The sequence below is a fragment of the Anthonomus grandis genome, chromosome 12 (genome assembly GCF_022605725.1).
Source record: "Anthonomus grandis grandis chromosome 12, icAntGran1.3, whole genome shotgun sequence".
In the NCBI taxonomy this organism is placed as follows: domain Eukaryota; kingdom Metazoa; phylum Arthropoda; class Insecta; order Coleoptera; family Curculionidae; genus Anthonomus; species Anthonomus grandis.
Window position 1 is genome coordinate 1830241 of NC_065557.1, and position 13462 is coordinate 1843702.

General features: G+C 35.1%; 2 protein-coding genes and 1 long non-coding RNA gene across 4 annotated transcripts in view; 2 read left to right on the forward strand and 1 right to left on the reverse strand.

Moving 5' to 3' along the window:
* Positions 1-2487: 2487 nt before the first annotated feature.
* The window catches only part of LOC126743365 (AMP deaminase 2), a 57059-nt gene continuing 46084 nt past the window's right edge, over positions 2488-13462 (forward strand). The window contains exon 1 of one of the 2 annotated variants that reach the window (XM_050450416.1): positions 2488-2706. In XM_050450416.1, coding sequence (XP_050306373.1) covers positions 2601-2706 — 106 coding nt within the window. In that variant the 5' untranslated portion in view covers positions 2488-2600. Of the gene's footprint in view, positions 2707-4150; positions 4313-13462 lie in introns of those variants that run through there. The other variant, XM_050450417.1, reaches the window with a different exon arrangement.
* LOC126743370 (uncharacterized) lies at positions 8642-10403 on the forward strand. The gene is made up of 2 exons (XR_007662845.1): positions 8642-8779; positions 9504-10403. It is a non-coding gene; the product is annotated as an uncharacterized LOC126743370 (long non-coding RNA).
* LOC126743367 (uncharacterized) lies at positions 8770-11251 on the reverse strand. Its single transcript, XM_050450421.1, has 2 exons — positions 10419-11251; positions 8770-9431 (listed from the first exon to the last, which is right to left on the reverse strand). Exons 1-2 carry the CDS (start codon positions 10800-10802, stop codon positions 8826-8828), a joined length of 990 nt encoding a protein of 329 aa, XP_050306378.1. The 5' UTR covers positions 10803-11251; the 3' UTR covers positions 8770-8825.

Here is a 13462-nt window from a genome sequence, read left to right on the forward strand (position 1 = left end):
CTTTTGACCCATAAATCGGCATAAATGTCTATCTGAGGTCCAGAAATCATTAACGATCGCTATGAAATTATGCCTCTCGTCTATATTTGGATTAAATACGTTGGAAAAGTAACATTTCCAGACGATCCAGGATGTTCCTGGAAGGTGAGATGCGGTAGAAAGTGAAAAAGTGGACTTTTGACCCATAAATCGACATAAATGTCTATCTGAGGTCCAGAAACCATGGACGATCGCTATGAAATTATGCCTCTCGTCTGTATTTGGATTAAATACGTTGGAAAAGTAACATTTCCAGTCGATCCAGAATGTTCCTGGAAGGTGAGATGCGGTAGAAAGTGAAAAAGTGGACTTTTGACCCATAAATCGACATAAATGTCTATCTGAGGTCCAGAAATCATGGACGATCGCTATGAAATTATGCCTCTCGTCTGTATTTGGATTAAATACGTTGGAAAAGTAACATTTCCAGTCGATCCAGAATGTTCCTGGAAGGTGAGATGCGGTAGAAAGTGAAAAAGTGGACTTTTGACCCATAAATCGACATAAATGTCTATCTGAGGTCCAGAAACCATGGACGATCGCTATGAAATTATGCCTCTCGTCTGTATTTGGATTAAATACGTTGGAAAAGTAACATTTCCAGACGATCCAGGATGTTCCTGGAAGGTGAGATGCGGTAGAAAGTGAAAAAGTGGACTTTTGACCCATAAATCGACATAAATGTCTATCTGAGGTCCAGAAACCATGGACGATCGCTATGAAATTATGCCTCTCGTCTGTATTTGGATTAAATACGTTGGAAAAGTAACATTTCCAGACGATCCAGGATGTTCCTGTAAGGTGAGATGCGGTAGAAAGTGAAAAAGTGGACTTTTGACCCCTAAATTGGCATTTATGTCTATCTGAGGTCCAGAAACCATGGACGATCGCTATGAAATTATGCCTCTCGTCTGTATTTGGATTACATACGTTGGAAAAGTAACATTTCCAGACGATCTAGGATGTTCCTGGAAGGTGAGATGCGGTAGAAAGTGAAAAAGTGGACTTTTGACCCTTAAATCGACAGAAATGTCCATCTGAGGTCCTGAAACCATGGACGATCGCTATGAAATTATGCCTCACGTCTGTATTTGGGTTAAATACGTTGGAAAAGTAACATTTCCAGACGATCCAGAATGTTCCTGTAAGGTGAGATGCGGTAGAATGTGAAAAAGTGGACTTTTGACCCCTAAATTGGCATTTATGTCTATCTGAGGTCCAGAAACCATGGACGATCGCTATGAAATTATGCCTCTCATCTGTATTTGGATTAAATACGTTGGAAAAGTAACATTTCCAGACGATCCAGAATGTTCCTGTAAGGTGAGATGCGGTAGAATGTGAAAAAGTGGACTTTTGACCCCTAAATTGGCATTTATGTCTATCTGAGGTCCAGAAACCATGGACGATCGCTATGAAATTATGCCTCTCGTCTGTATTTGGATTAAATACGTAGGAAAAGTAATATTTCCAGACGATCCAGGATGTTCCTGGAAGGTGGGATGCGGTAGAAAGTGAAAAAGTGGACTTTTGACCCATAAATCGACATAAATGTCTATCTGAGGTCCAGAAATCATGGACGATCGCTATGAAATTATGCCTCTCGTCTGCATTTGGATTAAATACGTTGGAAAAGTAATATTTCCAGACGATCCAGGATGTTCCTGGAAGGTGAGATGCGGTAGAAAGTGAAAAAGTGGACTTTTGACCCCTAAATCGGCATTTATGTCTATCTGAGGTCCAGAAACCATGGACGATCGCTATGAAATTATGCCTCTCGTCTGTATTTGGATTAAATACGTTGGAAAAGTAACATTTCCAGACGATCCAGAATATTCCTGGAAGGTGAGATGCGGTAGAATGTGAAAAAGTGGACTTCTGACCCCTAAATCGACATAAATGTCTATCTGATGTCCAGAAATCATGGACGATCGCTATGAAATTATGCCTCTCGTCTGTATTTAGATTAAATACGTTGGAAAAGAAACATTTCCAGACGATCCAGGATGTTCCTGTAAGGTGAGATGCGGTAGAAAGTGAAAAAGTGGACTTTTGACCCATAAATCGGGATTTATGTCTATCTGAGGTCCACAAATCATGGACGATCGCTATAAAATGCTTGCCTTGCTTAATGAATAAATAAAATAATTCAAAAATCAGTAAACATTACGCCCCGTTAAAATATATACTCTACATTAATAAAACAATTGAAAAATTAGATTAATTTATCCCAGCACATCATCAGATCTTGCAACACCCTTCTGCACGCCACTAACCCTCTCCCCAGCACCACACGCAGCCTACAAATCAATACTTTGCACGTTATTTCCACACAATCATCTCTGCGTCGCATTAAGAAAACTGATAAAAAAAAAAACATTAAAATTCCTGCGGAAATCTTTGTTATCCACATTTATGACGTTGCCCCATAGTACGACCTTCCTATATTTATATATCGTCGTCGATTCAGTTCGCGCACTGTTCGGTTCAGTTTTGCGTGTGAAATCGAGGACTCGACATACCGGCAGTAAAAAAATCGTGAAATTTTCATTGTAGTAAACATGAGCGAAACGTTGCTGGTGAACGGCCTAAGAAAGGCGAACTCTTTGGGGTTTTATTCGGATGATGTGAACGAAGTCGATCCGGAAGAGGGAGAGGAGAGAATCGGTGAGTTTGGGGCCCTCCTTTGTATACGTTTACATTTGTTAGGTTAGGTTATTAGCACTTACCTATGTTAAAACAGCTGTTTGCTTATGTGGAAAATTTAGGCGAGTGGATCGATAGTTATTTTTTTGATTAATCGGGGTTGTTTTATGGGTTTTTTTTATGTTGCCTGCGGGGTGTTTCTATAAATAGGTTGGTTATGACTGGCCTTCCCGATTTTTCGTTCGGTTTTCTGGAGTATAAATACCACCCTCCTTTTGGTCAAATTCTGGTACATTTCTGGGATATCCCAGGAGAGATTTGGTATGTCATGGATATTCTTGAAATGACGAATTTATCTTACGCACTGGTTTTTCAGTGATAGGTCTCCAAAATGGACATTACCCACATTTTTATAATTTCAAATAATCACATCCATAATACGCAAGACACCACCGATTTTATCTCACAAACTGATTTATTGTGTAAAACAACAGGGGCCCCATAATACCTAACCTCAAAAACAACATTGATATATGACAGCACTTTGCACTGTTGTCAAATTTAATTAATTATAGATGGCAGAATCAAAATTGTCTTGTACATTAAGACGTTTGTCTTACACATTAGTTTGACAAAAATTTAATTTAATTAAAAAATGGTGTTTATTACTGTTATAAATAATCAGAGCCTTCTTAAAAAATCTTCTATTATTAATATGCATAATATGTTAAATATGCTAAATCTAGGCAACGTTGCAATGTCACAAGGTGACAAATGACAAATGAGAGGGGTTAAGGTTATGTTCATGTTGTTTTATGAGAAAAATATTCCTTGTCAAGTAAAAACCTAGAATTAATGTGTTGCTTGGGTTGGTAAGTACATATCTATTGTGTTTTATAATCATATAATAAATAGGTGAATTTTCAAACCACATTGTATTTTAAATTAAACTTCATAACTCTATCTTAAAAATTCCTAACCTAAAATCAGCTTTACAACAATACACTTAATAAGTAGTATGGCTCCTAAATGTATTAAACCAAAAAACAGATCTAGAACTGATAAAAATTTAATCAGATCAAAGCATTCGGAGTTAATTTTATTAGTAAAACTATCATAAATAAAACTCGATTGAGAATATTAAGATTTTTTTATTATATTATCCATCCCTAATATATCTCTCCTTCAACTAAGAATAAAAGGACTTTACAATATGTACATGTCCTTCTTTGTTTTAGACTATTAATGTAGGCATAAGTATGTCCTGCTTAAACAATCAAATTGTTAAAACTATGTGGCAATGTGGAATGTTAAACACCTTCAAATAACAGATGATATATTAATGACAAGGGTTTAGGTTATATTGTTTTTAAAACTAACAAATGGAACGCTTACGTTGTTTTAAAAATGATCAAAGTGAAAAAAATGCATGTTTTTGTTAAATTTGGAACACATTTGACACTTTGGTGTGTCAAAAAAGTGAGAGGTTAACAACGTAAATTAACATAAGAAAATTGATAATATGATAATACCTATCTGATGTCTAAAAGAGGAATCATTACGCATGACAGTTCTTCGGAAGACGGTTTGGTCCAGATACCGATCCCCTCGGGATACACCCTGAATAGTAAGTAATTTACTAAGTAAACATTTATTTTTTTTTATATATATTTATAAAGGGGTTTATATTGGTGTGACCTCTAAGAAGGTCGGACACTCGATTAAAGTAATTATTTCGCGCACACAACAAACAACAAGACCCGAATTTAATCGCACCGGCGGGTAGGGGCGTCTCTAAGCACTTGTGATTGGGGGGGGCAGTTAAGTTAAAAAACCCAACTAAATTAAAAAAACATTTTTTTTTATGCGGATACTTTATTTCTATTGGGAAATTTTTAATACTCGAATAAAAATTATACATATGTGATGTATAATAAATAATTATTTAATGATAATCGAGGTATTATAACTAAAAGTTAATTAAAAAGTAGGAACCCCACAAGTAAATAAAACTAAAATTATCTATTTCTGATTTAATTATTTTAATTTTTCTGTTTTTTAATTTGCTCCATTGCACAGCAAGATCTTTAATATTAATTAGGTCACAAATGTCTTTCTCACTAGACAAACTCATTAAGTAGTCAAGACGCTCCTTACCCATAGTTGAACGACCAATACTTTTAATGTGTTTTAAGAGACTAAATTTTAAGAGACAAAGCAGGTTTATATTTTTCAGCTATTTCCATTACTTTTTGCATAGTATCTACCTCGTTTTTAATGCATAGGCAGCATAGGTCCAAGCAACACTTCCAACTCGGATAACAAGGCAAATTCATCAGGCCTGTGTTGTGGAAGAAATAGATTAAGAACTAGCAATACATTATACATTTTAATATTATTTGTTGAAAGTGAAAAAGAAAACAATTTAGAAAACCCTTCAATATTTTTCAGAACGGTTGCCAAATTATTTTGAAGAAAGTTGATTAAGGTATCCAAGACTAAATTAAATTCTTTTCTAAAAAAACTGTTTAAAGTAAAAACGCATTCGGTGTCTCTATTATCGTCAATTTTTTTTGGTTTCAATCGTCGTCGATGGTGACGATTGAAATCTTCTAACGGCGATACACCTAATTTTTCGGAAAACACTTTTGAACTTTCAATAAGGTTGTCGATTTCCATATCATCATTTCGTATTTTTCTAAGCACAGCTGTAGTTGAGGAAACTGTTTCCACTACATCCAAAATAGTTAAGTCCTCTTTTTCTAAAGTTACCGTTACAATTTTCATTTTGTAAAATATTATTTTTAAGAAATGTAAAGTGAGAATAAAATCAAAAGAGAGTAATCGCTTATATAAGCCTATTGCAGTTGCCCTACTTTTAGCATCCAAAATTATGTCAATACTAATAATTTGCAGCACGTTAATAATCGATTCAAATGAGATAATTACAGCTTTGATGCTTTCCGCTCTAGCTGTCCAACGGGTTTTTGACAAATTTTTTAGTAGAAGTGAGTTTTCAATTTGATCTAGCCCTTCTTTAAGACGCTGGAATCGCTTGGTACTAGAAGAGAAAAAAACATACAATTCTTGTAAAACGTTAAAAGTTTCAGCGATAATGGAACTAGCTTCTACACAGTGTTCAAGAGCGGTATTGGTATGATGGGCTTGACAAGGAATATACGGTATATTGTAGCCAATTAAATCAGATAGTTTCTGCTGAGTGCCTTTAAATTTACCTGACATCGAAGACGCAAAATCATAGGATTGAAAAGATAATTTTGATACATCTATACTACAACTTGTCAAGCACCTAAAAAGATGGTTTGCCGTACCTTCACCTCTTTTATCTTTTGCTTCTAGAATCGACAGCAAACGCTCTTGAGGGCTACCATTATTGTCAACGTACCTTATGACTACAGATAATATATCTTTATTAGATGAGTCTGGAGTGTGATCTGCCATAACAGTAAAAAATGGGGCATTATCAACTTCCTGTACAATTTGTTTTTGAATTTCCTTTCCTAACAGCCGCAATTTTGACTCATCTAACCACTTTTTAAGTAGTGGATTATAGCGAGATATAAGTTTAATGATTTGTACAAAGTTTCCACTTTTATTATCATGTCCGCGGAAAGCTATCCCTTGCTTTGCCATAGTCCTGCAAGTATCCAGCATAATTTCGATGACCTTTGAATTCTGGTTGAGTATGCGTTGTTCCTCGATAATGAGATTCCTTTTTTTACGATCAAGCAAAATATTAACATGCTGATATGTTTTTAAAAAGTACAATAATCCAATAAAGCCGACTTGTGAGCTATCGAATTAAAATGCTGCTGAAGATTGCCGGCTTTATTTGCTCCAGCACTTTTAATTTTTCTCCAGTTTTGAACGCCACCTTTTACCCATGAAGATTCTGACTTATCCCGTCCAGGACCATTGGGGAAAAGGGAACAAATAAAGCAATAAGCCGAATCGTTTGCAATACTATACTCAAGATATTCAAAATCACTATACCAATGTGGATTAAATCTGTTGTGGCCATCACTAGGGAAAAAATGTAAATGCGGTTGGTGTGGTCCTAGTTGAATAAGGTAATTTCTTTCTTCCGTAAATTTTACTAGTCCAGGATCATGCTCTAAACGTACATTTTCTTTTATTTTATCGTCAATTTTTAGGCTAGAATTGGATTCTTTAAAATTTTGGAAATATGTTTAGCAGTGATTTCTTAAGTTTTTGGTGCCCTCCAGTATTTGATCAGCCGCTTCAATCATTTCTATGACGGAAAAGTATTCTTCAACAATTTCCTTATTTTTGGTTTTATCTAAAATTTTTGCTGCTTCGTTAAGATTTTCTGCCAAGAAGCCAATGAAAGTTTGACAGTTGAAATATCATCTTCTTCAAGTGTGACTTTGGTTTCTGGCATATCGTCTTGAACTTCTACAAAAAATTATATATGTAAATTTACAGGATGTTGTATGGATGTTGGAGTTAAAGTTATGGACTTGGCATTTGATTAGCAGCATTCGTCAATAGTTGTCGAATTAGGTTCTTTAACTGAACAACCTAAAAACTATTAAATAAGCCAACATTTTTAATTTTAAAATTCCTTTAGTCAAGAAGATAATTAAATATAAAAACAATACATCAATACAATACTTTTTTACCTTCTTTGACCGATTCCAAAACCAACATCTTTGTCCGAGTCTTTCTCTCTTAAGCAAGTTTTTGTTTTTTTTTGCTACAATCACAAAAGGATTGTCTAGCGCTCCGACATTTTTAATTTGCACTGTATCCCCATTATGAATTTTTTGTTCATGGGTCTTTTTATAGTCCCTGTTAAAAGTTGCTCCACATCTCACACATTTCACCTGTACCCGACCGGGGCGTATTTTTTGTCCATTGTTCAATTAATATTTAAAGCTAATTTCAATAAAAACCAACTGTAGGTATAACAAAAAGGCGAAATACAAATACAGAAATTAAACAAATACAAATAACCAAAAATTGTCTTTAAAACACTGTAAGAAAATAAGCCGTTTTCCTGCTATGTTTCATTAATATGTAATTCAAGGTTTGGAACGGGGGATTCCCTGAGTAATCATCATAACAATGTCAGTTGCTTTTACAGGTCGTTAATAAAACTGCTACCCTGTATTGCTGGTTGCCTAGCATATTTGTTTCAATGTATCTAATGGTAAGGTAATATGAAAATTCGTAATAGTACCTACTATGAAATTAATGATTAAGTAAGTATATGCAAATATACATTTTATTGTGTTTACTTAATCCGGTGGAAATTAAAAAATATTCGAATATGTTATTTAAAAAATATACGTTTTTTACCAGAGGTAAGCCAATTATTGGGGGGCACTGCCCCCCCTCGCCCCCCCTCTAAAGGCGCCCCTGCCGGCGGGAGTTAATTAAAAACCAAAACAAACAATAATTTATCGTTTTTTTTATATACGTCCCACTCGTCGCATCGTCGCACTCTTAAGCGGCCCGGAGACGGTCAATAATATTGTCAATAAAATTGATGATTGCACTTGCAATTGCGATTGATGGACGTTCAATGAACACGCCAATACTTCCTCAATTGCTCAGTGAATTTGTGGCAGTCGCAAGGAGTGGAGTCGTTTATTGAATATTTGTAGACTAGTATGGTGTCAAGTACAGATTTGGGCTTTTTGGCATTAACTCTGGCTGTCTGCAGGAAAAAAATAGTCAAGACAAAAGAAAAGAGGAGGAGACGCTGGTCAAAGAGTGGTTTAAACTGAGAAGCCGCTTTACCCATGAACACTTACTGCAAATTCTGCGAACTACTGAACCAAATGATTACAAGAATTTTCTCCGAATGGATGAAAACAGTTTTGATAAATTATTAGCCTTAATTCGGCCAGACATCGAAAAACAAGACACTGTAATGCGTCGTGCAATTCCTGCTAGTCAGAGAATTTCTGTAACATTACGATACCTAGCTTCTGGCATGGATTTGGAGGATTTGAAGTTTACCTGTGCTATTGCTCCTCGAACTTTGGGGATAATTATAATGGAAACATGAGAGGCTATAATCAAGAAATTAAGAGATTATATACAGGTAAGTTTATATAATATATAGGTAAGGTTTATTAAACGTAAAACGATTAATTAAATAAATAAATAATGTCTTTATTAAGAAAAATTACATGGAAGAGATTAATCACTCGGGTGTATGCTTCACTGCCTGAGTATTGTTCTTGTAGTTGTTTGTGATTGAAAGAATCTTGATAGTTTTGTTGTTGTGAGCAATACGGTTGTTGCTGTGGTTGATAGTTTCGTTGTTCTATTTGATAAGAGTGTGATAAGAATGCTAAATGTGAGACATTTTGGAAAGGGCGTTCAGGTATAATGGACAATGAGCTCGGTGCAGGCGATCTTGAATACGAACGTGACGGGGTTTGCGATGATGGTAAAAAACGCACTCCGTTCCTTGTTAACGTGCCCAGTTCACCTTCAAAGAGGGTATCATTAATTATTTTCTCCGCATACCGTCGCTGGTCTGCGGCTAATCGGTTCAATTTCATAGCCCATCCCTTAGCTATTATCTCCGATTCAGTGTCTGTTGGCCTTTTAAAATATGCTGTAGCTAACCCTACGAGTTCATCCGTTGATGAATCAGGTGGTGGTTTTCTTTTCCTAGAGGGTACTGTCTTGACAGTCTTGACATCAGGTGCCATCTGGGGCTCTTGGGAGTCGTCAGTTAACGGTTGCTGTAAAGAAAAAAAATACTATAAAAATTTAAGTGAAATTATGTATAACAATAGGTATGTTTTTTGTTTCAGATCCCAAAAAATGCAAAAGAATGGGAAGAGGTGGCGCAAGAGTTTGAAGAAAGGTGGAATTTCCATAACTGTATCGGAAGCGCCGATGGCAAACATGTAACCATACAAAAGCCCTCTAACTCAGGTTCTTACTTTTATAACTATAAAGGAACTTTTAGCATTGTGCTTATGGCTATTGTGAATGCAAATTATCAATTCATCATGATTGATGTTGGCGCCAATGGACGAGTATCGGATGGAGGCGTTCTGAAAAATACAGAATTTTGGAACAAAATGTCTCAAAACCAACTAAATATTCCTGCTCCATGCAATTTACCAGGAACAGATAAGAAGTATCCTTATGTGTTCATTGGTGATGAAGCTTTCCAGCTAATGCCAAATTTTATGAAGCCCTACAATAGATCTTGCCTGACAAAAGAAAAACGCATTTTTAACTATCGATTATCCCGTGCGCGTAGAATCGTTGAAAACATATTTGGTATGTTAACATCAAGGTTTAAGATTTTTCAAAAATGCATCAAATTTGCACCAGATAAGGCTCGCAAAATAGTAATGGCTTGTTGTTACTTACACAACTACTTGTCAAGTGAAAATAATAAAAGTTACATTCAGCACAGTGATGTTGACTATGAAAATACAGCGTCTGGAACAATTGAAGAAGGTTCATGGAGACATGGAGCACAACTGTTGACAGATCTTTAAAGAATGAGGGGTAATTCAGCGGTCGAGGCAAAGAACGCAAGGGATAGTTTTTGCGATTATTTCAATACTTTCGGTTCAGTACCATGGCAAGAAAATTGCTTAAAATTGTAAATGAAACATAAAAATCAAAAATAAGATAACCTGACCTTCCTAATATAGTAAAATAAATACATAAATACATATTGTAATTTAATAGAATCGTTTTTTACTCACCTCTGAACTTTCTGTATCAGCTACTTCCACTTGATCTTTGATAAAAAGTAGCTCCTTATAATACCATAACGTCGGCTCCGGAATGTCATCTCTCGATGCACCTGAACGCTTTTTTTGCTCGCTTTTATTGAAATTGGTTCGAAGAATATTAATTTTTTTTTTCAAATTATCCTCCGTATAATTCGGTTTATAGTGTTTTAAAGCGCAAAGTATTGTTTGCAACGCAATACTTTTTTTATTTTTGTTCATATAATCGTTTGATTTTACTCTCCATAACACTGGATGGTCACGATACAGCGCGATTAACATCAAAACAAAATCCTTCTCCCCGATGTTTTCGCTTTCCATCACACTTTCCATGGAGCTCGGCGACGTATACATCATCGCAGCCGCTAATTAACTGACCGAACGATTGTCAATTACTCGAGTACACGATCAATTGGGATGCGTCAATCGGTTCTGTCAATGTGCTTCAATCAAATTTCCAATCAATCTCGGTCAATCGATTGACAATCTCATCAATCGCTTCCGACACGATCAATTAGACGCATCAATAGTACCATTGTCAATTTTATTGACAATATTATTGACCGTCTCCGGGCCGCTTTACCCACACTATTCCGAAATTTAAAAAATTAAATAGAATTATTATAATCAATTTATATCCTGGAAATATGAAAGGGTTTTGGCAGAATTCTGGATTTACTGACGTCATCTTGTTACTCTTAGTGGGTAGTTTTGTTATTGTTGCCTTCCTCTGTAGAGTGCATTTATCCCTAGAACTCACCGATAGACTACGGAGCAGTCAAAGTTCGAGACTAGTGCTGAGACATCGAAAAATGAAACATCGATGGTGACCTCGAAAACATCGAAGTTCTTCTAACATCGATGTCAGGAAAATTTCTCCGCGAAAGTCTTTGGTGAAGTAAAAATCTTCCAGTTCCAAAGTTCAGAAATAATTGGTGAATGCGCCAGGAAAGCCCGAAAATTCCTACTTTACTTCAAGTAGGTCTTATGTAATAAAGTTTTCAAAGGATGCCTGGAATAATTTTCACATTTGACCTCAAGAATTTGAAAAAAAAATGGTGAAGGCCCAAGGAATTCCACCAGTTGTTCCACTTTGACGTGAAATAGTGAACACGTAATTACTTCAACTTTTTTGGAAGGAATTTTAGTACGAACTCATTGGTGAATGAGCCAGGAAAATATATTTCTTTAACCTGGAAGTCATATAGGAATTATCCCTTTTTTTAAAGGGATGATTAAGTATTCCAGGAATGCCTGGGAGAATTTTTAAATTTCCTTAAAAAAGTTGAAAATAATTGGTGAATGCACCAGGCAAGTTCGAAAACTTCAACCTTACTTCATGTAGGGGATATCAATATCTTTACTAAAGTATTCCAGGAGTGCCTGGAAGAATCTAACTATTTGCCTGGACCAGAAAATTTGAAAAAAAAATTAAAATTAATTGGGAACGAAAAAAACTGTTCAATTCCAAGCTTCAAGCGAGAAAAGAAAATAACAAAACGAAAAATCAACAAAATGGAAGTTTTTAGAAAGTTTTAAAAATATTGGTGGATGCACCAGGAAAGTTAAAAAATTCCAGGAGTTCCTGAGATAAGGAATTTAACGTCAAACAGTGTACACGTACTTATTTTAAAATCGATAGACTTGGAAAAACGTATTGGTGAATACCCCGGGAAATTATTATTTTCAATCCGAGGACATGTAGAGGACATATTTAATGAGCTGATAAAGTATCTCAAGAATGCCTGTAAGAAGTGTTGAATTTCCTTGGAAAAGTGACATAAAGTTGTTGAAATTAATGAGTAGAAATCATCCGTTTGTAAACTTAATTGGTGAAAGCGCCAGAAAAGTTCTAAAATTCCTTTTATCGTTATTAAACTATCCCAGGAGTGCCTGGAATAATTTAAAAATTAGCCTGGAATAGAAAATTTGAAAGAATATTAAAATTAAGTAGGATATAAAAAATTGTTCAATTTCACCCTTGATTCCACAAAACGGAAGGGCCGGAATAAGTTTAAAAAAATATTGGTCGATGCGCAAGGAAGTGCCTGATGGGGTTAAAAAAAATAGTGAAATGTAATATTTGTTAAATTAATTGGTGCAAGAGCAGGTCAAAACCGATTTATTTTAAGAGTACCTCAAAGAATTTTCCCTGAAAATTATAACGGAAATTATTGAACTTTTTTGGAAATTAAAGGAGCTGGAAACAAAAAAATCTTCCCAGTTCTAGCTTCAAGGGAAGAAACAACAGTGGTAAATACGTAAGTATTCCAGGACTTGAAAAAAATGGTGGAGGAGCAAGGAGCACAAATACTAACAGAGAGACATTTTTATAGTTCAAAAACTGTCTCAACAAGTTTCGGTGAAGGAGCAAGGTAATAAAAATGTTCAATAATCGTCTACAATTTTTCTATAAGATTGTACACTTTTTGGTGAAGGAGTTGGGAAAATATATTTCTTTAACCTGGAAGTCATATAGGAATTATCTCCTTTTTTAAAGGGATGATAAAGTATTCCAGGAATGCCTGGGAGAATTTTTAAATTTCCTTAAAAAAGTTGAAAATAAGCAAGTTCGAAAACTTCAACCTTACTTCATGTAGGGGATATCAATATCTTTACTAAAGTATTCCAGGAGTGCCTGGAAGAATCTAACTATTTGCCTGGACCAGAAAATTTGAAAAAAAAATTAAAATTAATTGGGAACGAAAAAAACTGTTCAATTCCAAGCTTCAAGCGAGAAAAGAAAATAACAAAACGAAAAATCAACAAAATGGAAGTTTTTAGAAAGGTTTAAAAATATTGATGGATGCACCAGGAAAGTTAAAAAATTCCAGGAGTTCCTGAGATAAGGAATTTAACGTCAAACAGTGTACACGTACTTATTTTAAAATCGATAGACTTGGAAAAACGTATTGGTGAATACCCCAGGAAATTATTATTTTCAATCCGAGGACATGTAGAGGACATATTTAATGAGCTGATAAAGTATCTCAAGAATGCCTGTAAGAACTGTTGAA

Excerpts from the sequence above, each read along its gene's own strand:
- LOC126743367 (XM_050450421.1), bottom strand. The coding sequence starts at position 10,802 with ATGATGTATACGTCGCCGAGCTCCATGGAAAGTGTGATGGAAAGCGAA. Across the intron at positions 9,432-10,418 it reads CTGATACAGAAAGTTCAGAG|CAACCGTTAACTGACGACTC; the intron begins GTGAGTAAAAAA and ends TTTTCTTTACAG.